Genomic DNA, 25,326 nt, shown 5'->3' with positions numbered 1-25,326 from the left:
GAACTTTCTCGCCCGTCCAGTGTTGGCAAGCGGATCTAGCAGTGCGCCCCACAGCACGAAAAGTGCTGTTAACTGGTAACAGCGCCATGTTAGGTGGGTGACTCCTCTTAATTATCGAAGACACCTATTATCCATCTTAGACATACCCTACTTTCGGTATATTTCAACGAACATAAATGGTATTTAAGGTATATTTCTAACAGCGGTCACACTGAGCTGACGCGCGTCCATATTGCCGCCATTTGAAAAAAAACGAAGTTATCGCAGGAATCGAATCCAGATTTTGCAGTTGTCAGATACAGTCGCTAGCTATGGAGGACATCTTGGGCGTGCTGGGCTCGCTCCCGGACCTGCGGCGTGAACTGGAGGTCCTGCGAAAGGTAAGACCAGGTCTATGAACCGAAATTCCTGCACAGTCAACATGGCGTCGTTTGTTTTTTTTTTGTTCAGGCCCACTTCGACGAGCTGGACGCCCTCTTCTATGGCATCGCCCATCCGGAGACGGAGCCCAAGGCGCCAGACAGCGCTCCGGCAGCGAAGAGTCAGGAGAATACCTCGGTGACTCCGCAGCAGACGAAGAAGCGCCCCAAGCGACTCACCTCCCTCTCCGAGGATCAGGACGATCCCGAGGGTGAGTATTCTGGCCCGCTGCAGTAGGAGCACCAAGAAAATTCAATGTATTGTTCCCTTCCAGCTGCTCCAGACACCACAACTCGCCAGAGCGTTCGGGTCAGCAACTCCCAGCTGCTGGCTATCGCAGAGGATGAGCACAACTCCACGGCCTCGCTGATGCCGCCTCCGCCCGTGCCCGCCACGGCGGATACCACCATTAGCTCCGGACGGCCACAGCGCGCCGCCAAGCTGAAGACCGAAAAGCTGCTCAAGGAGCCCTCGCTCAACCGCAAGATGCGGCGGCCCAGCCACGAAGAGACCATCAAGGTTAAGGTGGAGAGCGAACAGCGGGCCTCCCAGATCAACAGCTCCACAAGCGTGCGTCCTGCAGAGGAGAACGAGAAGGAACAGCCCGAGCCGGAGCCAGCAGTCCCAGCAGCTGCGGTGCAGGAGAAGGTGCCGGAAGAGGATCCCGAGGATGCGAACACCACGAAGACACTGCGCGTGAAGATCAAGCGCGAGAAAATCAGCAGCGAAGGACTGGCACCATCCACTGATGCGAGCACGGCCACAAACGTAACCACCGTCTCTTCCGTCACAACGGAGGCTGTTCGGCCGGACGATACGGTGGCCAGCAACACAACGACCAACACCACGGAGGTCGCCAAGAAGGGTCGCAAGAAGAAGAAGGACGCGGAGAACCACCGGCCCATTAAGGTGGAGCGTTTCAGCGACCTGGACAAGAACTCGCCGGTCTCTTCGCGCACGCGCAAGTGCAGCACCGAGTCGCGACCAAACCAGGAGCGGTCCATTTACAAGGACGCACTCGAGGGTCCGCCCGTGGCAGAGCAATCAATGGCTGCAGTTGCTCCGACTGATGCTAACGAGACGAGGACTATTTCCAACGCCACCATGGTGCTGGGCCCGGCGCCGACTGATGGCAGTCCAATGGGACCAGCTGCGGATGCTACCTTCGAGGTGCACTCCGGCGACAAGAAGGCGCCGCTGGCCAAGCAGGACAGCCTCCTCACGGAGGACGAGTCGCTGGAGGAGAAGTTGCCGGCGACAAAGCTGCTCTCGAGCATCAAGGCCATAAAGCTGCCCACCCGCACCCACGAGCTCTTCAAGTAAGTAGCCTATTCACGTATGAGTGATCCTTTTTCTTAAGTATCTTTGTTGGCCCCACAGCCCACTCCTGCAGAGTCCCGTGAAGATGCGCGTAGAGGCTTTCGAGAATGCGGCCATTGCGCAGACCAACATGCGGCCCAAGCGGGTCAAGGATATGGTAAGTCACTCATAAGCCTGGTCCACACATCAGGAACTTCCTATTGAACTTATTTTAAAGTCCCTGAAGTTAAGACATAAAAGTCGCACAGCACCCTGACCAGTTTTGATTTACTCTCCACCAGGGCACACCAGGAACAAGCAACACTCCCAAGATTGGCAAGCTGCCTGTTCCGACGGTTGGGCGCTTTTTCACGCCGACCCAGACGAGCAGCACGCTGCCGTTGAGCTCGGCGCAGCCCAAGAAGGCCCCTGCCAGCGCGTCCAAGGCCGCTACCCTGATGAAGACTGCTACCGGCACGAACCTGAAGTCCGTCAACTCCACGTCCACGAAGACGCTGTCGCGCGAGAACAGCGGCGACGACTTCCGCAAGGGTCTGCACAACCTCGCCGAGGAGCGCAAGAAGCTGCGCGAACAGAAGCATCTTCAGGCCGCCCAGCAGCGCGAAGCCAAGGAGCGGGAGCGAGCCGAGCGCATGGCCAAGTTGGCCGCCGAGCGCGCCAAGAAACAGGAGGAACGGAAGCGCATTGAAGAGCGCAAGCGGCAGGAGTTGGAGGAGCTGCAGCGCAAGATGCGCCAGCAGGAGGAGGCTGAGGCGCTTAAGAAGGCCAAGGCCAAGGAATTGGAGCAGCAGAAACTGCAGCAGCTGACCGGCGCCAAGCCCAAGAAGATGCTGCCGCCGCCGCCGAAAACAAAGTACACGTGGGAGATGCTGCACGAGGACGACTCCACCGACGACGAGGGAAAGGTCACCCACAAGCGCCCACCGGCACCCACCTGGAGCAGAAGTGAGTATCCTTAAATAAGAAGTAGTGCCACTTTCTTAGTAACTGGTATGGCCAGTAGAAAAAAGGACTTATCCAAGCAACTTAATTTTTAAAAACAACTCAACTTTAAATTCTTCTCTTAGTTCGATACCCATTCAACACATCTTAGTTCCTCTTATAATTATTAGTAGGATGACCACTTTACTATTTATTTTCAAAATGAACGACAAATTCCTAAACCTAAATACTATGCGCTTTTTGCAGGCCATGTGAGGGGAGAGGCGATCGCCATGCAGAGCCACTGCCCCACGGACATCATCGACAGCTTCTTCTCGGTGGCGCCCACCACCCCGGACCTGAAGCAGATATTCCCGAACATCGATCCCAGCCAGCTGAAGCGCAACTCCAGCGTGCTGTGGTCCACGCCGCCGCGCTACTCCGAGCTGCCGAAATACTAGCCAAGTAGTCCTGTTCTCTCTTTACCCGTAAATGCACATGTTTATGATCGAATAAATAAAGTTAATTGTGAAAATTAAAGCGGAGTACCGCTGCGCGATTCACTGCGACTCTGACACTAATACCCAGCTGCTTAAGAACTATTAAAGCCGCCAGCGTGCTCAATTAATGGTTCGCTGGTGGCTGCTTGCCGATTCCATTAGCAAAGCTGCCCAACAATGGAGACGTCGATTCGTGAAAAGTGTGAAAACGCAGAGGATGGATAGAAAATAAAACGAAATGAAATGAAATAAAATAGGAGAAAAGAAAACAAGCCCGGCAAACACAATTTCACTGGTCATGGGGCATGGTTTTGTGGCATGATGAGCAGACGATCGAACAGACTGCCTCGATTCGATTCTCTTTCATCATTTTTCCATCACCGAGCTCAGTTTTCTTCCAAGCCATTCTCATTTTCAATTGAAAGCCGAAATCAGCGGAATCAGCCTTGGTCATTTGCATAGTAATTGCCGCTGTTTGGAATGAGCTCCGCCTGGAAATCGCCATTGATCCACTTAGGACTCCTTGGGACAATCTTAACTGGCGATCGACTTAAGGAGCGTATGCTTGCTAAATTGCCACTTTCAATTGTTATTGTTTCCGTTTAAGCGGCGTTCGTCAGTGCCCCTAACTCACCACGGACCCAAGTCATTCGAGACAGCATCTAGCTTTTTGCGGAGCAATCCCTTAAGAATATCATAGCTTTTCTATGTGGAATAGTGGTTACTCTAGCCAAAATTGGATAAGAAAATATCATAACAAAATACATTTATGGAGTATATACTTGTAGAGTCTGACAATATTTAAGTATTGCTAGGAGCAGTTTGTATTAATAATATATTCTTATATCCACCTCTTTCTCTCAAAAGGATGTATTGTATATTGTAAAGCATAGGCTAACTTGGAAATTATAAATTTAAAAAGATATCATTAGAGACTTTTACAATTTCTGATTTTAATATTAATGCCTTGTTGAAATTAGCGAGTTTTATTTTAATTTGCAGCCACATTAACGCATTTAAGAAATGCAAACTCTTTAAAATAGGCAAGAAGGTTATTCTTGAATTTTTCTTACTATTAAAATAAATTGAAGATAGTTAAAATCTTTAAGTTCAAGTTAATCTTTAAATTTCAAACTTGAATAGTTATAGAAATGACATTTTTTAGCAGATTTCAAGTTTTTCTACCTATTTGAATGACTCTTTTTGAAGAATCGAGCCGAAGACGGGCCCGCGAATCTTCCACTCCCGAATACTCTTCCGAAGAGCGGCCAAGCAGGCAATCTCTCCTCCGGTTTCTCGTTTCTTCGGCTCGCCGCAGAGTCTTCGGGGCCTTGAGAGGAGAGCCCGAGTCAGTTTGAGTCGAGCGTTCGAACGGTGCGCACCTGTTGACGGTTTCTTGGTAGGTGAGGTGAGCGCGGATTGTGGGCCAGCAAAGTGAAGAAGCCATCGCCGGTTACTCGATATCTTCTTGTGCTGCGAGTGCGCGTGTGTGTGTGCGTTAGCGTTCGAGTCTATGAAAAGTGAATAACTTAAGCGGGCCCAAAGCAAAGGCTGCGCATGCGTGTGAGTGCGCCGCAGAAAGAAATGAGTGTTTTGTTGCTCCAAGTGAATATGTAAACGCAAACCGAATAAATGATATTTGTGCGAGGCCCGTTTGTGTGTGTAGACAAGCGAAAATATATATGCCCATATATATATATATATACAGACGAACCCCAAGGCGGCAGCAACGAAAACTTCAAAAAACTTTCTTTTTTTCGCGCTACCTTTTTGCCTCGACTTGGCCAAGTTAGTTTTGTCTGCGGCTTTTGTTTACGGTTGCTGTGAAATTGGTTGCAAATTCATAATTTGTCCGCCGTTTCACTGCCAATTAGAGAGCCACTCGGGCCCAGGAACAGAGCGAATTAATTGGGCCTGCAGTTGGCGCAAGAACCGAGCCAGCGAGGCTGCGCATCGCGTATCCGCCAGGTTGCCCCAACCGGATGCGTGGTCCGCTGCAACCTGTCGGGCGGCCTACACACGTCCGCTAAATTGCTCCAGGCCAAGTCCAAGTCCACTGCCAATAGCAGGTCCAAGTCCAAGACCAAGTCGACTGCCCACTCCCGGCTCCCAGCTCCCATTCCCGCTTCCATTCCCACTTCCATTCCCGTTCCAGCACTTGATACTGTTAGTTGTGCCATTTTAAAGCGCACTTGTGCCAATTTTGCAGGGGGCAGCTGTCGCTTGATTTTTGCTTTTCGATTATTTAGAGTTTTGCATTCCGCGCAAGCCGCAAAACCGCATTTCCACTCGGCTAGTCCGGTCCGATCCCCAGCTGGATTTGGCTCTGGGTCGGCGAGATCTTCAATTTGGTGTGCCTTGTGCCTTGTCGTTTTCTTGCAGTTTGTTTGGCTGGGGAAATTTTCCATTATTAGCGTTATTTATGTGCAAAATCTAATTGAAAATAACGTGCAATAGCGCTGCACGCAAAAACATCAATCAAATCTTGGCGATTGCAATCGTGTGATTAATGGAAACGCTTTGAGGTGAGTCCGAAAAGGAAAATCAATAAAAAAAAGTTTGGGGAATGAGTCTTGCGAGGGGGAAATACTACCACAGATATTAAAAGGATACAAGACAAGCCTTTTCAGAATTGACAGTCATAAAGATCTGGCCTTATGCAATGTATCCCCACCAATATATCTCAACTCCCTTTTTTTTTATCGTCTCCACCTTTTTATCCACCTTCACCTTTCGCTGACTCTTTTGCCGGCTCAGAAAACGGTTACGCAACCAGACAAAGCTCCAAAAAAGTGGCTTATGAAAAATCACATGAGTCATTTAACAGAAAAAGATGGAAAGAAATGAAAACTAATTACCAGCTGCAACTTCCGTTGGCTGTTGAAAACAGCCCAGAGCCCCGAAAAGAAAGCAAAGCTGATAAAACCAAAAATTATTCCAATGAAAATGTAAACAAGCGCCAGCGTGGGCGAATCACTCAATGGAAAAGCACAACAATCCGCTGAAAAATGGAGTCATTTAATGACAGCCCAGAAAGCAGCTGAAAAGCAACGACAACTCGCCCACGAAGAAAATAGAGTTTGTTGTGGTTTCTGGCTGCTCTTCTGGCTGCTCACGTAAAACTTTCTATTTCACTGGGATTCTTCAAGCGTAGAGCGCGGAGATTTCAAGGTTCCTTTTGGGGTAAACAAAGGCCGCAAGAGCACTGCCAAAAAATCATACCTGGACTCGAGACATGACTCAACTGCAGGCGGCATCCGACCAACCGGTCCGATTCGATCCGGTCTGAGATCACGTAAATGCGAGAGCAGAAGAGGTAGCTGTGCTGCAGAGACAACCTTTACCTTTACCTTTCCTTTCCATTTGCTGCCTCCGTTACCGCTGCTCTGGATGCTTTCACTTTCCATCTAATGGCAATTGCCTCGGTTACTGCGGCTTGCGATCCGCAGCTTGTTTTGGCTTCTGATTAGCACGGCAGACCCATTGGGTAATCCCGGCCAGCTGGCATCGATTAGAGCCCGCGGATCTGACGACAGATCTGATCTGATCTGCTCCAGTTGATAGCTTCGTGCTCCGTATAGCTCCGAATTTCACTTTTGCTTTTCTGACACCTCAAATTGTAACCCCACTTTCGCCGAGCGCCTTGGACATCAATCAAAATTAGCATTTCAATCAGCCGAGTTCGGTTAGTTGCTGAATGGCACGCTTCACTTTACGTAACTGGGAAACAAAACTGGAGTTTTTCTGAAAGTGTTTTTCCTTTTCAGCCGCTTAGATGGCCGGGTTTATTGACTCACTAAGCCGCTGCTTATGTAAATCACAATGTACTGCGGGTTAATGGGGGTTCGACCCAGGCCCATCTGACGTAATGTCCACCACAAACCTGTACAGTTAACTTTTGTTGATCATTAGGGGGCATGTGATTAGATCTTAGACGGTTTCCCAACGATCAGTGCGAAAAAAAGTCTCACAAAACAAAAGACTTAAGACACAAACCCTAGAATCATTTTACGCTCTTCTGACCACCTTTCTCCCTCTTTTCAGCTTAAAAACACACTCGTTTAAAGCCAAAACATGCCTCGCCCAGGCACGGTTCATCAATAAAAACAACGACATACCGAACATAAATAATAGAAACCCCGACAATAAGCCTCAATCTCAAAGAGGTAAAAGAGTGTGGCCTCCGCGGAACTCGTAGTTTATGCAAACATGCGACGAAAGCCACAGAATTTAACACACAATATACCATCGGGCAGGGACGGAGACAGAGGCGGCGGAGGAGGAGGGCTTCGAGGAGGAGGAGGCACCCCCCGGCCGTCAGCAATTTCCAACAATAGAATGCCAAGAGACCATCGACACTTGATGGCCATGGCCGTGTCGACGTTGCCGCTGGCTCTTCTGCTGCTCCTCGTTCAAACAACAGGTAAGTCTTGGCCAGAAGGGGGGTTTCTCAGGGGGCAACACGACAGTGACATGCCCAACAAAAGAATTTCACATGCATTCAGTTAATAAATTGAACTTTAATTGTGGGGCCTGTGCCGGCAGCCAACTTTCACGGTGTCGAACAAAGTGGGAGGATGAAAGTTGAGATAGCAAGGCCATGATCTTCGCCAGATCTGCATAGATCTCTCAATTGATAAGCTCTATTCATGGCGATTTAGGCCTTCAATAAATTATTATTGTTCCGAATTGCTTTACAATTTTCTTCTAAGGGAAGATCATAGGTCTTTGAGTAAGGTCAGAACTTGTCTTTATTGCAAATTAGATTAGAAGTGGATATATCTTAGACGAGCTTTATGGGTTATATGGCTATATCTCATAATAAAACCCTCTGTAAGCTTTTAGCTGTAACTATAAGATAACCAAGATAGCTAATAGTAGTAATAATATTAATGATTATAATTGTAATTACCTAAAGAAGGCATTCCAAAGAAGACAAAAAAATGTAAAATCAAAAGGCATTCTAGTGCATCTTTTAAAGAACCCACTTCACCTTGCGGTCATCTGTATCGAAACTTGCCCCCTTTTCCTCCACCTCTGTCTTAGCCAAGCGAATCTCTCGCACTTGTTCTGAGTGGATCTTATCTTCTTTAATCATATGTTTTCACCAAGGGTTCTGCTCAAGCGAGCATTTAGTTATTACAAACGGAGATACTTCGAGTGGCTTTTTCCACACGTGAGCATAATTTTAATTTTTAATTTGATATATTTCTGAGGAATGTCGGTTCACAAAAAGCTGGAAAATAAGAAGGAATTCGCTCCGACGTGCCAACAGTTGAATGAAGATGCTCGAGGCAGACTCAGGCATTTTTCCGCAGTACACGTACGTGATTATTCTTCTCCATTTCTACCGCTCATTTTCGTCTTCTCCTTTTTAGAAAGCTTGCGTTTGCTGCATAATTTATTAGGCGTTACAAAGAATGCAAAGTCGGGGAGATCCGAGGGGTACACACTATATAGTATAGGTATATATGTACCTCTCCTCACTACCTCCAACTGTGCCAAACGTAATGAAGTGTGCTAACTGTACTGTCTGCGCACCCGCACAAATGCGTTCAATTGTCGAGCACGCCAAGAAGTTTGTTAATTTTCTTTTTTGCCACTGAAATACGGGCTTGACCCACTAAAAATCGAGATATGTCAGCCAAAGTGACACATTTCAAACGGTTTTAAGGCCCCAAATCTGGGTCGATAGCATCTGCATCTGGGTTGTCTACTGATCGCACCTCGGTGGCTATGATTCATTGGCTTATGACCACTGAGGGTTAGCTTGTGTTGCACAATTGCGATTATTCATACCGGATTCATTGACTCTGGCCTGGGCTTGTCTTGGGTTTTCTTACTTTTTTGCCTTCGTTTGGTTCCATTTTGCTTTGTCGCTTACAAAGTGCGTGACGTGCGTGAATCGAAGTTAATTAAAGTTTATTATGACTTGGGCATGCGTGGTTTATAATCGTTAAGTGAGCTTATGCAATATGTGAAAATAAAATCGTCATCAGGCATCGTAATTGGGCACGTAAAAACTAATTAGAATGAAGGATCGTAAAGAAAATGTCATGCATTCCTAACTAGAATCTGCGAAAAAATGTCAGGTTTTTATGATAAAGACATAATTAGTTAGTAGTTATGACTCAACAAAAGTTGGGTTTGTTTTAATAACTCTTATTCATTTCATTTGTTCATTTGTGATATTTCATATGATATCAAAGATATCAAATAAAACTAAAAGATATAATTAGCTGAAAATGGTTTAACTTGAAAATATATATTTATTTTTCAGATTGTATAGTATTTAAAAGAAACATATTGGTTTATTTCAGTATAGGAAAAGACTCTGTTATGCTTAATAATGTTTTTCGTTTTTTGCATAATTTAAAAAACTTGCAGTACTTAAAAAAAATAATGCTCTTGTTCTTAATTATAGGACATTTTTTCAGAATAGTTATAAAAAGAACTACAAAGGAAAACCAACTTATCTTTATCCTGAAACTTTCGATCTGCTGCTGTTAAATAAATTACCCTTGGGAATACTTATAAGTGTAGCGTGTGTAGACAAGTGTTTGAACAAAAAATAGTACTTAATATACAGTGTAAGCTATGTTTTCAGTGCATTGCTTAGGGAGAGATTTGTTGCTTGTTAATGCGCATTGAAAGCCAACTTCCCATGTGAACCGGGCAATTAAGTGCGGTGTGGCCCTAACCAGGAGCCCAGGGGAGTGGATTCCGAGGCACCGACCCCCTTGACTTATGCATTCCAACGAAAGCTCCATCCATCTCCATCTAAACCTCCTCACTGAAACCGCTTAATTGCACGAATCTGGCCAACAGAGCCGGGCTGGAATCAATTAAAGCTAACTGCACTGTTTACTGGGCCATTTGAAGTCGGGCCAAAGCCAAAGCCAAGGCAAAACCTTTCATGCTGCTAATAAGCCACATTATCAAGGGGGGAGGGGGGATAAATTTACATGGAGTCGGGCGGGAAAATTGGGTGAAGTGAAAATTATTTTACAGCAAGCTTAATTAAAAGAAAACAGATTCTCGGGGCGCCGGACTGTTCAGTTATGGCTTAGTGAAACAGAAAGAAGCAGCAGCTGTAGAAGCAGTGCTACGGTTAACAGTTACACCCAGCTAACTAACGGCTTTTCGGGGCTTTCGATACCAAGATACCATATACCATATACCACATACCATACCCATAGCGAATTGAAATCTCAATGGGGCATTTAAGGCACCTGAAAAGTGTCAAAGAAAGCGCCATGAGTTGGGCTTTTCTGTTCCGTAGTCCCTTTTCCGTAGTAACCAGCATTACTGAGTCAGCGAATCGTTCATCAATCGATAGTTTGGACCAAGTTCGTTGGGGAACTCAGCTGTGACACTGTAACCCGCTGACTTACTGCCGCAACCTGTTGGGTTTTTCGTTTTCATTCCCCTTTGTTTCGAGATTTTCCCCCTTCCAGACATCTCTTCTTTCACTCAAAACTGTTAAGCTGATTAAATTTTCAGATTAGCTGCCTCCACAGGCAATTTTTCCATCACATTTTTGGTTCGTTTTTTTTTTTTTTTTGGCACATTTCGGTTACATGGCCCACTTGGCTGGCTCCGAAGAGCGAGAGGCAAAATATAAATAATCAAAAAATTCGCTGCCTGATGGGAAAGAGGAGGAAGAAAGAAGCCGCCGTCTCTGCGGGCTGAGCAGAAATTTATCGCTTGACTCTTTATTGGGTCAAGAGGCAGGTTCGTTCGGCTGGTTTTTGAGTTTTCTCAATCTTGGCTTGGATTTTTCTCGGCCAGGGAATCTTTGTGGATTCTTGGTGGGCCACCTGCTCAACGATTGGCCATGCTGACGCCATTAATTATGGCATTTTTGAGGCTTTTGAAGGCAGGTGAAATGGTTCTTGGATTGTGACAGCTGCAGAGAGGGTTGAAAAAATACATTTAAGTGCCATTTGGTTCTTTTCAGAATGGTATTGTTCTTTCCTTAATATATATTGGGCGGGGTCCCGATAGATTATTTACTTTTCACAAAAAAATATTTGACAAGGGAGAGTCTCAGAAAAATCAAACTTCAGCCATATACTAGATTTTAATCAACATTCTTTTTTCAACATTAATGCTGTCATTATTGGCATCTATCAAATGGATTGGTCAACATCAAGCTAATTACCATTTATAAACACAGAGTATTTCGACAGCATATATGTTGACATCGGAAACAGAATTTATAGCGTGTTATTGCCGAATCTTTTCGATTCTTCTGACTTTGAAGAAGCGTCTTTCGTTTCCCTTTCCGCGCAGACAGTTTCGAGCGTCTCAAGCTCGTAATCAGCTCACATGCTGATCTCCCATATTCAATTAAGTTAAGCGTTTCTCCACCCTGATCCGACCATTCAATTAGAGCCCAGCGCCGACTGGGCTTGAACTGGGATGCGATTGCCCAATCAAAACATGAAACCGAAGCCGTATCAATAACTGCATACTTTCCCTTTCCCGTGAGAAGAGCAGAGGAGCGACTCTTGTCTCTTTGGGATGCCCAAAATTGTACAATGAAATTCAGCACATCGAAAGTTGCCGGGCACGATCGGTGATCAGTGATCGCGCACTCAGACTGCCAGGCAGGCCCAAACCCAAACCCAAACCCAAACCCAGAGCCAGTCCCAGACACACACCCATCGGCAGGTAGAGTCAACTGAACCCACAATTTATCTCGTTGTTATTTTGGTTTTTACTTTTGCCGTTCTCCTGCGATCTTCTTTAATGGTTGTCCTGAGGCGCTGTGGGCCCAGATTAAATTGCAGTGGGATGGAGAACTGAAAGGAATGCCGCCGGTGGGGGTATCTGGAGACCCTTACATGTGTCGGCGTTGACAATCAATGAAAATAAAATGTTTGAGCTCATGCAGTTTTTTTTGGAGACCGCCTAAGACCGGTTTGCAGTGGAATTTTTTAATAACAGATTCTTTTCGGCATATATTTGGTATTCAGTGAGTGTGTCTAAGGCTTTCATTTGGGTAAAAAAAAATACGAAAGAACATAAAGTTAACGTTTTTTAGCTTGGCCATGTCTCAGGAAATGTTAGGCGGTGTGTTGAGTACCTAACTTTCTTAAATAGGTAAAAAAAAATTAACCAAAGGTTAGGCTTATTCTAAGTAATTTCACACAACCAAAATGTCGGGTATTTAGCACAAAGGAACTCCAATGTATACTTAATTTATTGGTATGTGTATCTGATATATTTTTTTAACAAGTCATATAAAATTAAAACAAAGGTAAGGATCAACATGAAAATACTTCTAAGTAACTATATACTTAAAACTGTGTGTTACTAAGCACCAAAACAAAAGACTTAGGAAACGAACTCGGAGAAATCCATAGTATGTTTTTGTTTTAATTCAAAATCAAAAGACTTAGGCAACGAACTTTATATTTTAAGCTTAAGAAAATTCTAAATTTCATTTATAAAATGATTCCAGAACCTGTCAAAGTCAAATAATAAACCAAGAACTAAAGAAATGACAATAAGAACACCGTTAAATGGGTGCAGTTAACTGGCTGTCCAAACAAAACAGCGGCCAGAATGACACAATAATACCCACGCTTACTCACACTGGCCCAGTGGCAGTTCCCCCATTTCTATTTGGCACGCAGTTGGAAATAGCCCAATAAAAAGCTGACGGAGTGACAGTCTTGTGTATAGAGTGGGATTCTTGCTATTCAGAGAGCCGGTTCTCTTGGCCACTTGCTGTAGACTTTTATTTGACGCACACACAGCCAGTCCTGAACTTGTCACAGACCATTAAGACCATATTGGCTGGCAACTTGTTTCCGTTTGGCGACTATACTTAAGCCGGCTACTGTGGGTACAATGACCCAGTTTCGTTCGGAGAGATGAGGAATATGGCTATGGGAAGAGTGAGCGCGGAATCCATATGCCTTTCAATCAATAGGTATACTTAAAGATCTACTCTCTGACACAAATGTTGGATAGCGAATTGGCCCGGAGGGTCGTCATCTGTTCTACGTCTCTGATACGCTATTACATATCCACTGCTCCATTTCTTCTCACACAAAGAGACTCTTTGTAATTGTTCAATCAGAGCTGGGGGCTCCGCCACCTTCCGTACAATACTAGGTTACTGACCCAGGCCAAGTTATCGACTGCAGAAATATTCTCGTGGCATGTTTAAGGGGCTGCACCGACTGCGATTTCAAATATTCTGCAGCATTCCCCAGGAGATCGTGCAGATCGCTTATCGCCAGGTAAATTGCAGCTAGTTACAGGGTTTAGTCTTGTTCTGGCGGGCCATTAGGGGCCTCGGCCTCGGTTCTGTTCGCTCCCACCTGCGGCTTAATTAAACATGTGAGACAATTAGATTTCATAAGTGGCGGCCATTAAGTCGGGAATGGAATGGGGAATGGGGATCGGGATCCCTGCGTTGGGCCTTCTATTGATATGGGAGGATTGCTTGCCGCTTCTTGGCACTGCTGCGATTAAAGCCAACAGAGCGCGACCAGGTTATAAATTTCCCCTCCTCGTTGTTTGGTTTTCGGCCCGGCTTAGACATGCCCCACAGCGGGCAGCAAAGCATAACCAACTGCAGCAGCCACATCTGCGGAAGCCTGACCAAAACAGAAATGCAGTCGGACTGCAACCGCCTTTAGCTTTGGCTTTAGCCTTAGCCTGGGCTTCGACTTTGGCTCCGTCTTGGGGTCCGTCTTCAAGGCGGTTAGATCAGAGCTAGACCTTGATTAAGGTCATTCGCTTTGGACCCACGTCTGAGGGGCTAACACAAAGGATGCAACCCAGAACACTCGAAGAAAGGAAATGCAGGAAAATATTATAACAATGTTAAGTAATAACATTAACACATGGTCTAAAACTGGAAGAATATTTTAAATTGCTCTTATTCATTAATCACTAAAAATGTACTTTATCAAAGTAGAATACGATAATTTTGTTGATTGATACCATTAGAAATTAATATTATTTAAATATAATATGATAACTTTATTGATTGATATCACTAAAAATGTATATTACTTAAATGTAATACGATATTATTTAATTTTATTAATAATAATTTAATAATATTTAAATTTAATACGTCAACTTTATTGATTGATATATCAAATAAGAGGTTCACAGATGTCGAAGCTTGAACTTTAATATTATATTAAAACAAACTAAATATGGGAAAAAATCTTTTTTGAACCATATATGTACGATATGAAAAAGTCTTTGATCCAATTTGTTGGCAGCACCCTTTACGCCATTAAACTCCTTTAAATACATTTATAAAGTAAAGCTACATATCTCCTTAGTGCAAGCCAGAAAACCTATTTGCATTGGTAGTTAGATGCTTAAGACATATCTAACAGCCAGGCACGCGTACCAAAAGCCAAAACACTCGTGCAATGCCAAAGGCCAAACGTCATGGTCACGGAGTCTAGAAAAGGAAAAAAGCCGCAGAATATGGACAAGGAAAATCAGTTTTCCAGGGAAGTGCTTCAGTTTCACCAGCCTCTACTTGGGGTCGAGTGGAGTGCTGTTTGGCCTGTCCCAGGCTGCCATGTGTCGGTTGTCGTCGTCACTTTGTTAATTGCAGCTCATGCATTTCGGCTCTACAGATTTACAGAGAGACGGAGAAAAGTCTGGCCAAGACGCTCTTCAGGTTCTGCTCATGGCCAATTGTTTGTGCAGACAACTCTTGGCCAACAACACCGAGCAGTTGACGGTTTGATTGCACAAGTGCTTGGGCCCGGGCCAAAGATACTTTATTTGCTCTGCTAATGAAATGCCCGAGGAGTGACTCTGCAGCTCCCACGGATCGGATGAGGGCAATAGAACCGACTTTCCCTGGTATTTCCACTTCGAACGCCCACAACGAAAGTCGAATGCCCGAGAAATCAATTAGCATTAAATCAAAGTTTTAATAGTCCAGCTGGAACAACGTTAGACGAAGTCGAGGAAACAGTGGAATGGATTCAGTTCAGCCGGTCCAGCTGGGTTCTTGAGCCACTCTTTCGGGGCGTGGCTGTTGCGATGGCATCTCGAGATGTGGTCTCTTCTTTAATGGAAATCTTCGCCGAAGGGTCTGCGGAATTCACAATTGGGCGGCTTAGTTATGTTTATGGGCCAATTCAAAAAGATGAAAGAAGCTTAGGCAACAGACGCATAAAATAGAAAAATGGTGAGAAGTGAGAGAAATATTTGGTAGACATTTGTTTAGATTTTTTGTCGAAGATTAGTTTAATGGCTCTGATCGTAAACAGGGGACGTTGGTATGAGTTGAAGAAATGTGAATGGATCAGATATAATTCAAGTTTGTAAAAAAGATAGAAAGACCTGAATTTATAAAGTAAAATCCTATATATGTATAGGTATATAATGAAGACAAAGGCCTAAAGCTTACTATCTTTTATTACGAAATCATCTGGTGAAATACTAAACCTTTATGTTATTATACGTTTTAGATAGGCCTTTAGGTGTTGTTTATTTGCATAATATTTGTTAAAAAAGGATTCAATAATAATAATTATATAAAGACTTTTCCCTACTTCTGATATATATTTCTTAAAGCAACATAACTGCTTAATGATAACTGCTTTATTATTTTATTAGCATTGTCATTGAAATTCGCCTTCCTGCATAGCTTACCCATTTAAATGCAATTACATAAATCTGTTTATGGTGAAAACACGACGAATTGTCGCCTGCCTTTTGGGCAGACCATTAAATGATATTATTGCATAATATATTATAATACAGACAGCCTTCTCCGCCTCCGCAGGTGCACACAGAAAGTGCTCGGGCAGACATGTCGTATGCGCAATGTTTTGGGACGTGTGTTAAACATCGAAGCCAAAACAGAAATTGTCGTATTTCATAAGCAATTATCTTCGCCAGCTTTGCCCACATTAAGGCGAGCAGGCGGACTTAATTTTGGTTTCTGCCTTTTGGCCGCATTGGGAAACAGTTGAGAAGTGCAGCGAAATAGAAAGTGATTTCTTGTCAGCAATTTGGAGGCGCTGAAATCGCCAATTTGAATGGAGTTTGGAGCTGGAGAAGGCGCAGGAATTGCCGCCTGTGTGGGTTGGGCTCCAAATGAAACAGAAAATGAAACTGAAACTGGAAAAAAGCCCAGAGACGGGGCACAAGTCGTGCGTCCTCGTTGGAGTAGCGATCGAATTAGTGTGGGCAAGCACTGGAACTAATGACGACCATTGCTGTTGTCTCCGTGCTGTTGTCATATCGGGTGCATTCAACCCAACCCGTCTGGAGACAGTGGAGCCAAGAGATCCCGGGGACTGGGGCTACCAAATCCGGACACTAAGAGGTTTTACTTTCGTTGCGGCCTGGCCGTGAAAGTGTTGCATGCCCCGCTCCAAAATGGAATTCAATTTTCGTTTCCCAAATTGCGTTACACATTCAACCAACTACGTATGTCCATGTCTGGTAATTTCTCAGCCGGCGGCTCACTTTTACCGCCAGCCCAATCAAAATCGCAATCCCAAAACAAGACTCGCCTCGGTATCAATAAAATCGCAAAGGAAAACTGGAAAATTAACAATTCGAAGGCAAGGAAAGTGAAAACTGTGTCGCCGCCTTTTGTCTTGCCTGCCCAAAAGGAAGCGTTAATTATATCAAAATCGCAACAAATAGCTGGCACGAAGAAAGTGAAACAAATATTGTGTATTTTTTGAATCGGAGAGGCGAGCCAGTTTAGCGATTTAGCGACAGGTGAAAGTAAAATCTGTGCCAAACTTAATCAAAAAACCACGAGACCCACAAAGGGGCACCAATGTACCGCCCGGCAATTGGGTTAAGCTCAATAACTAAACGTGTTTCGGCGAGCGAGTGTGAATTATGATTGTTGTTCCAACCTTAAACTGGTTCTGGCCTGGTCTACCCTCTATAAAGCCCAAAGATGACATGCACTTGACAATCCGAAAAAAGAAATGGGAAAGAGGAGAGCCGCACTCATAGAAAGCCAACAAACAAATAAATCTTTTCGGGAAGGTGTCAAAGAATAGCTGGGTCAGACCTGAGTGCCGAGGGAGATCTGTGTGATCGGCTATGTTTGTCTGTCAATTCACAGCTCAAGTATCGATGGTGTCGAACATTGTGCCGAAAAAGCATATAAGATTTCTGTCATTCTGACCTGGTTTGATTAAAAATACAATGTTAATGCAGCCCCAATACTGAATAAGATATATTGAATGATTCCAGTTTTATTATAATTATATTGTTCTGTGGGAAATACTAAAGGTCTCATAAGAATCATAACATTTACATAGAGTTTCTACAAATACAAAACGTAATATTTTAGTGACTTATTGTGAATAATAATATAATATTTGTGAATAAAATTGAAAATAACATTGATCTCATTAGAAATATATCATTCAAATAAAGATTGAATCATGAAATGATTTGAATGATTTTTCACCAATGAGATCATTAATAATATCGCACAGAACTATGGAATCTTAAGAATCGTAGCATTAAAATAATATAAATTCAAAATTATTTGAGACATTTATAATCCGATAAAATGCATAAGATTACCCCATTCTTTTTCTCTCTGTGTGATTGATGCATGGATGAGAGTGGAAAATTGCACTTTAAGATGCGATAAGGAGTGCCTACTCGAGATCTCTTCGCTTGCGAAGGGGAGGTTCGGTTCAAGTGCTTGTCCCCATTCGATTGCCATCTGCATTCTACGAGACAACAATCTATATTTAAGTTGCTCATGGCGGGCTCTTCTCATTTATCTGCCATATCCGAGGAAAATGATGAAAATCAGACGCAACAACAACCTCGGCTTGGCATCTTTTCAACGCTTGACGTAGCAATTTGTGAAATTCTTCCTAGGCTGCCGAGCGAGTGCAGATCTGGCCCGAGGCCGCGAATCCATGAATCCAAGTAGTAAAGTAACCAAGTATCCAACTGTGCGAGTACGAGTACCCAGGGTAATCAGTAATAAGACTTTGCATTGTGACAGATATGCAAGCCATCAGCTATATCCACACACAGAGCTCGCAAACCCACAATTTTTGAAGGAAAACCAACACAATTATATGCAAAGAGAGTGAAAAGAATACGAGGGGCCGGGCCGAAAGACAAAGACGGTGGCTCAGACTTGACATCGAAAACAAATGATGCCTGGCTAAGACTGCGACAGAGATTGAAACCGATCCGAGTCGACTTGGGCTGGGCTTTGTTTTTATGTCTTTGAAACCCCCTCCCAGATGCAAATGAATCGCGTTGACAATGACGGAGTGGCGGCTGGGAAGGGCCACTCGCAGTGGAAGGGGCAGGTGCATGGGGCAAGTGAAAAGTGAAACCCTCAATGTGAAGATTCTTTCGATGCGATGATGGATTCGAGGGAAACTGAACGTCGGAATTCCACGCTCTTTTCACTCAACTCTTTCCCTTTCTTCTCGTTTTCATGTCGTATAAAATATCATACAAAGCTACATGAAAGACTTATCTTTTGATATAGATATGATTGAATAATTTCTTAAAACGAACCGTTAAAGTTGATTAATTGAAACTATTTCTTGACTTCTTTACTCAGGTGAATATTAGATTAATGGCGATTAAAGAAATTCCATTCCGATTCATGTTTTGATGAAGAGAATCTACAAATCTACAAAGTTTGAGTATCCTTTTGTAATTGAGATGTAGGCTTTTCTTTTTAATAAGATTCTATTGATGAAGATCAGTAATTTTTGCCTTCTTTTTGAGGAGTAAGAAATTTAGTAAGAGTGGCTATCAGAAAAATTTAATAAGTTTGAAAATATTATGATAATAAATGTACACTAAATGTATTCTTCAAGGGTAAAAAATCAAAGAAAACTCTTTAGGCAACCACATAAAAAGAGTGTTAAAAATGGTATGATACATCTCGAACTGCATAAGTTTCTTAATTTTAAATTACTGAATTTCTTGATTTAAAAATTAAATTAAATTTATTATTCTTAATTTATATTTATCTTTATTTTCTAACATTTTAATCTAATTAATTTTTGCAGCTGGTCAGCACGAGAGCATCTCGCAGATCTCGCCCAAGTCGAGCAGCCACCGCAGTCCAGCCCGCCTGAGTATCGAGAGCACCGTGGTGGACTCCATCAACGGCCTGGCCGAGGGTCCCTCATCGCCCCATGACCTCAACGAGAACGAAACGCGGGCGGATCGAGTGGAGCGCTCGGCCTCGCCCATCCTGCACGATCGCCAGCCCGTGGGACCCAATGATGTGCACTTTCCGGAGGACCTGGAGAAGGATGTGTCTGCCGGAAGGTACTTCCACTACAACATCAAGCCGACAGGCACGTTTGACAACCAGGAGGAGCAGCCGGAGCGAACGCACCAGGGGATCAGGGCTGGGAAGACCCTTTCGAGGAGCAGCAGCACCAGCGGCAGCAGTTCAGAGGAGTCTTTTTTAGGGCGGGGGGACCTGCGACCGCTAGCGTCGGGGTCCCCGATCCGGCCGAGTCCGAGCAGTACTGCCACCTCGGCGACGGCGGCCAGTGCCACCCAGGCGCCGCATAGTCCGCGCCAGAACGGTAATCCCGACATACAGGACATCATCACGGGCATCGTGAAGCTCCTCAACGGCAATGTCAATGTCCATGCGAATACACAGGGTGTGAGGAGACCCTCGGCCAGTAGGATCAATAATCGCGGTCCACCGAGGATCTCGGAGGCCCAAAACCTGCCCATCGACTACGAGGCTCAGAAGCCCGGCACTTCGATGCGACCACCGCCATATCCCTTCGATCGTCCGGAGCGTCCCTTCATCACGGGTGTGCCCATTCCCGAGCAGATTGTGCCAGTGCGTCCGGGATTCGTTAGCAATCGTCCGCCCTGGTATCGCAACAAGCCACGCCCACCTATCGCCACCAATTTGGGCGGCAATCGGAGACCCCTGCCTCAGTACAAACCCCTTCCAGCTCCACAGGTCCAGACCCCGGCTCTCCAGCCGCAGGATCAGCTGGATAGGAAGAACGAAAAGGAGAAGGAGCAGAATCACCAGGAGCAACAGCAGCCAGCAGTAGAGGATGTGGTGCAACCCACCGACACCACTTACGATTCAGAGTTCTCCAACGAAGATGCCAATGCCCAGTACATAGAGGTATCCGACCAGGATACGGATGCCACCGGCGGTGGAGAGGTGGATGATGAAGTGCAGGGGCCTCCCGCTCCGCCCTCCACCACCAGCAATCCACCTACTCCTCCCACAACACCCTCCAAGAAGAAGCACAAGCCCAAGCCAGTCAGCGAGAAGAAAAAGCCATCAGAGGAGCCTCACCTGGACGAGGGCTTCACCACCATCATCGAGACCAGCTCGGTGGTGCACACTGTGATGGGCATGTCCTCCACATACGTGCCCATGTCCATGGACAGTTCGGAGAGCCTGGGTCTGGATCCCTCCACCGAGGAGGTGATCTTCATGACCGCCAATCGAACACCCGGCCTGGAAACGAGTGCCACCTCCTTGCTGAGCACCACCACGTCCTCCCACCCGGCCTCAGCCATCCAACCTACGTCCTCCAAAGAATCCACTACCATAAAAACCACCACCACCACTACCACTACCACCAGCAGCTCCACCTCAACCACCACCACCACCACCCCGCCAACTACTTCGAGTTCCACCGAAAGTGGGCCACCTAATAGTTCCAATGCTAACACTGCCAATGCCACTCCGCCCGCCCCCTACCATCCCCGCCCCGGGATAGTCCTCGATGACCCCGAATTCAAGCCTGGCGGTCGGCCACGCCCACCCAACCAGCGGCCACCACCCGCCCAACAGACCCTTCCCCTGCCGGCGGTGCAGCCCACGCGGCAGCATCTGCCACCCGGCTACGGGGAGATCTTCGACGTGACCCTCTCGGCCATCCAGGGACCTGGTCCCAAGGGCAGTGGCTCCCAGCAGACGATCAACATCAAGCCATACGGAACCTATGCGGCGGGCGGAGGTCAAGGTCAGGGCGACATCATCGTGTCGGCATCAGGTGACGAAGGCTTTGTCTCCATCGACGGCAAGCGCACTTACATCAATCTCTTTGGTGACCCCACAGATCCCCCAGCGGGCGCCACAACTCCGGCCACGCGACTGCCCCAGTTGCCGGGTTCAGGATCGGGATCGGGATCAGGAATTAGTACCAGTGGTGGTAGTAGTAGTAGTGGTAATGGTGGCTCCTCCAGCTCCTCCCCTGCTGTTCCAGCCAATGCAGTCACCCAGAGCAGTGGTGGCTATGTGGTGCCCGAAACGGAGGTGGTGGACCTTCAGGGTCACAGCAAGCCCCAAGGAGCAGGAGGAGCTCCGACGACCAATGCCGGACCCACGAGGCCCCACTACCGACAGAGGCCAACGCAGCCGCCCGTGAGGATCGACACCTGCATCGTGGGCGATGACTCCACCTGCGATCAGGCGCAACACGAGCGGTGCAAGACGGACAGCGGCGTTTCCAGTTGCCACTGCAGGCCAGGTGAGTTCTGGATGGAATGTTATCATCAAAAGGATTCATCCATATCCTGTTTATATGAAATCCCCCTAGGATACTCCCGACGAAAGCACCGGGAGCCCTGCCGACGGGTCATCTCCTTCCATCTGGGCATGCGCGTGGATCGCATCTACGAGCACCGAATTGTCTGGGACACCAAACTTATGGATAAGCACAGCGAACCCTTTGGACAGCTCAGCTACGAATCGATAAGAGCGGTAAGTCGAAATAAACTTTGTAATACCCATATCTTAATAAAAAAGATTTAGAAAATAGTAGTACCAACATATTCTACTTTATGGATAAGCTGTCACTGCCCAGTTTAAAATCGGTGTATAAATACAAATGTACTTTAATATACATTTGATGGATAATTCTAGTTTTCAATTTTATATAGGTTTATATTTAACGGGAATATTGATTCAAAACTCTCTTATTGTGTTTTTAATGGGCATTATCATTGTTTATTGCATAGTTAACAATTACTTAAAGTAAAGTTATGGTATGTGGGCTAGTTATAATAATGGTTGAGTAAACTTCTTACCAGCACTAGCCAATAGTTCCTTGACCTCGAGTTTGAGCAAAACCGTGTGCTTAAAATTCGAGTCTAAGCTAAATTCTGTGTTTTTAAGTTTATACCAAATATATAAAGCTCTCGTTATCATTTTAAGAATCAATAAGGAGTTCAAGTCAGTAAAGCTACAGTCTTCATGTTTTCACAATATATTCGTATTTGATTTGACCTAAGAAAGAATTTCGGCTCAAACAGCTCCACATTCTAACTTTTATAATTAATAGTTAAAATAGTTTACCATTTGATATTCAAGCTTAACAAAACTCATTTGTAATCCCTTGCAGCTGGACTCTGCCATGTCGATGACACCCTACTCGGACGAATTCATGGAGGCTAAGGTGAACAACATCTACCGAGGAGATCCGAACCTGGGCGGCAGTGGAGTCTACGTAAACATGACCATCAAGGTATGTATCTCCCAAGAACACCCAAATTGAATCTCCATTGATTCCCGTTCTCCTCCTGCAGCTGGATGAAAGTGTGGAGACATTGCGACCCAACCTGCGCAGCGACGTCCAGAAGCATCTTCTGGGAGTGCTCCACCGTCGAAACAACAACATCGGCAACTCCGTGCTGTACGTAAGTTCTCCGGAGGGCGCGGTGTCGGCTCTCCAGGATCTGGACGAGTGTCAGTCAGCAGAGCTGAACGACTGCCATTCCGGCGCCAGTTGCAGCAACACCTGGGGCAGCTTCCGCTGTGCCTGCGAGGCGGGACTTCGAGATCCCTGGGCTGACCAGCCGGCGCGATCTGGACGAGAGTGCCAGGCATGTGCAGATTCCGTGTGCAATAACCACGGCACCTGTAGCTATGCCGAGGATGGGGCCCAGGTGTGCACCTGCGACTCCAGCCACTATGGCGCCCAGTGCGAGATTGACGGCGAGGTGCTAGGCGTGGCCATCGGCGCCTCCGTGGCCGCCATCATCATCATCGTCCTGACCCTGGTGTGCCTGATTATGTGGTCACGGCGCTGGCAGCGCGAGCAGAAGAACGCCATGGGCTCTCCTGTCTTCGGATACATGAATACCGCGCCCCTGAAGTCCGCCGGATTGCCTCAGGCTGGTTATCAGGTGACCTTGGAGGACCGCATGCGCTGGGCCCAGATAGCCGACGTCATGGCCCAGACGAATCACTACGGGGTAGGTCAACCTTTGAGTACAGATTTTAATCAGCGTCCTGAAAGTAGTTTGATTATCTTTGAAATATGAACAAAATAGATACATTAAAAAATTATCTGGGGTGTTTCAAAATTCAAAATGAAATTTGGGCTTCGTAAAAGGTTTAGAAGGTTATTTTTCTAAACCTTTTACGAAGCCCTATTTATTTTATTATTTTTAAAACATAAAGTAGAGAGGCTAAAGACATATTTATTGCTTAAAGTATCCACAATTTATGCCAATTTATGTGCTGATAAGAAACATAGTCTTGTTTTTCATAAAACCAAAAGTAGTTTGTTTTTAAACGACACCCCAAATTTAGTATACCTTAATTTATGTTTACTTTTCGGGATAAAGCTAATTTTTAATCTTGTGCTCTACATATCTCATACTAATTACCATTGCATTTTCTGTACCAGCAGGCCGAGCCCATCGGACCCACTCGGCCATCTTCAGCGATGTTTGCCTACCCCAACCTGGGAGCCATGGGAATGGGCACCCTGGGCGGGATGTCCCTTCAGAGCACCATGCAGATGCATCCCAGTGCCACTATGGCCCCTCCAGTGCCATTGCCCAGGTATGAATCAGTAGATCGATCTTATTTTACAACCCCATCTGAGTCTGTTTTTCCTTGACTTAGAAGACTTGGCCTGGGTCCCCGCTCAAATGGAATGCGCACACTGGAGAACTCCAGTTCGAGCGAGGAGGAGGATCGCGCCGATCTGCTGGGACGGAATTTTCAAGTGCCACGACCCAAAAGTCGCAGCAACGGCAGCATAGCGGTAGGATATGGTTTATTATCCCCAAACAGAAATAAAAAGGAACGTCTTAGTCAAAAGGCCGTCTATTGATACACAAGACTTACCTCCGTAGTTATATGATCACATCATATCATATCATATACTAAAAGACTAACTTCAATCAAAGATTACACTTTCAGCTAAAACGAAAATTTATGAATTAATTTACCCCTTGATTATATAATTCCTTTGCCAAAAATAGAAGAAATTAGTGCATTATATTTTTAAGCGACCTTATTTCAGCCAAAATATTATCCAGCTTTGGGGAGGTATTAACTTCCAACCATTACTTAAATTTGTCTTCTAGAAACTTTACATTTAGAAACAAACAGTAGCATTGTTAAAAAAATGTTTCTTAACAATTGTTTTGGAAAGCCTATCGATTTAAATAAATTTAAATAAACTGGTGACTCCTTATAAAGTTTTTATTAGTTTCTCCTTTTCCGAACTGCAAAAGAATTCAACATCATAAACATGTTTCTTTTTGGAATTTGGTTTGAAAAGACTTTTCTAAAATATTAATCATAACTTTTATAAGCTTCATTGAATGAATTATTTTCTAACATTGATTAAATGCTCTCTCTTTTAACATCAGAACCAATCTGGCATCTACTACGATGTGGACTACGAGCCGTCCGGCAACGGGATCGGCAACTCCAGCGTGGACCACCTGTACGGGTCGCACAGCCAGTCGGTGACGCACTCCTCCGGCCACAGCCACATCCCGGGACCCCAGGGCATTCCGATGAGCACGTACACCTCGGGTCGCGCTCCCAGCAGCTACTACATGAAGTGACCCCCGGCCGAGTGACACCCACAACCCTGTACATATGCAACCTAGACTTAGACCGAGGCGACTAAAACCCTTTTCCACTGCAGTCCCCGCGGCGACTGCAGCTGAGACGCGTTTTGAGCGAAGCCCCTTTAGCATGAGAAACGTAGACTTAGGACTATCCGTAGGTTCCATCTGTAGATGTACGCAATGCAAGCAACAACTAATCATTAATTTTAAAGCCTATCCTAAACACTTAAATTATTTCACTGCTGTCCCCTCAAAGTCAAATCCCTTAAAATAGTTGCTTAGCTTATTTTACCATGATAAATCTGTAAACTAATTAAGATCACAT

The 25,326-nt window shown here is 45.3% G+C and overlaps 2 protein-coding genes across 8 annotated transcripts; both read left to right on the top strand.

The window, feature by feature from the left end:
* Nucleotides 1-218: 218 nt before the first annotated feature.
* LOC119551656 (mucin-5AC) lies at nt 219-3,201 on the top strand. The gene is made up of 6 exons (XM_037861093.1): nt 219-380; nt 451-631; nt 695-1,739; nt 1,801-1,897; nt 2,022-2,685; nt 2,929-3,201. Exons 1-6 carry the CDS (start codon nt 312-314, stop codon nt 3,120-3,122), a joined length of 2,250 nt encoding a protein of 749 aa, XP_037717021.1. The 5' UTR covers nt 219-311; the 3' UTR covers nt 3,123-3,201.
* Nucleotides 3,202-4,522: 1,321 nt separating this feature from the next.
* LOC119551826 lies at nt 4,523-25,326 on the top strand. 7 transcript variants are annotated; one of them, XM_037861394.1, is made up of 11 exons: nt 4,523-4,560; nt 5,544-5,686; nt 7,206-7,584; nt 19,196-21,178; nt 21,245-21,655; nt 21,725-21,888; nt 22,529-22,651; nt 22,713-23,381; nt 23,819-23,976; nt 24,040-24,181; nt 24,795-24,995. In XM_037861394.1, the coding sequence occupies exons 3-11, from the start codon at nt 7,371-7,373 to the stop codon at nt 24,993-24,995; spliced, it is 4,065 nt and encodes a 1,354-aa protein (XP_037717322.1). In that variant the 5' UTR covers nt 4,523-4,560; nt 5,544-5,686; nt 7,206-7,370. The 7 variants fall into 7 exon arrangements, with proteins under 7 accessions (XP_037717322.1, XP_037717320.1, XP_037717319.1 ...); XM_037861392.1 differs by having other exon boundaries at nt 19,196-21,655; nt 23,822-23,976; nt 24,795-25,326; XM_037861391.1 differs by having other exon boundaries at nt 19,196-21,655; nt 24,043-24,181; nt 24,795-25,326.

Source organism: Drosophila subpulchrella, chromosome 2R (assembly GCF_014743375.2).
Source record: "Drosophila subpulchrella strain 33 F10 #4 breed RU33 chromosome 2R, RU_Dsub_v1.1 Primary Assembly, whole genome shotgun sequence".
Classification (NCBI taxonomy): Eukaryota; Metazoa; Arthropoda; class Insecta; order Diptera; family Drosophilidae; genus Drosophila; species Drosophila subpulchrella.
Note: the sequence above shows the minus strand (reverse complement) of the source record. Positions and strands in the feature narration are given on the sequence as shown.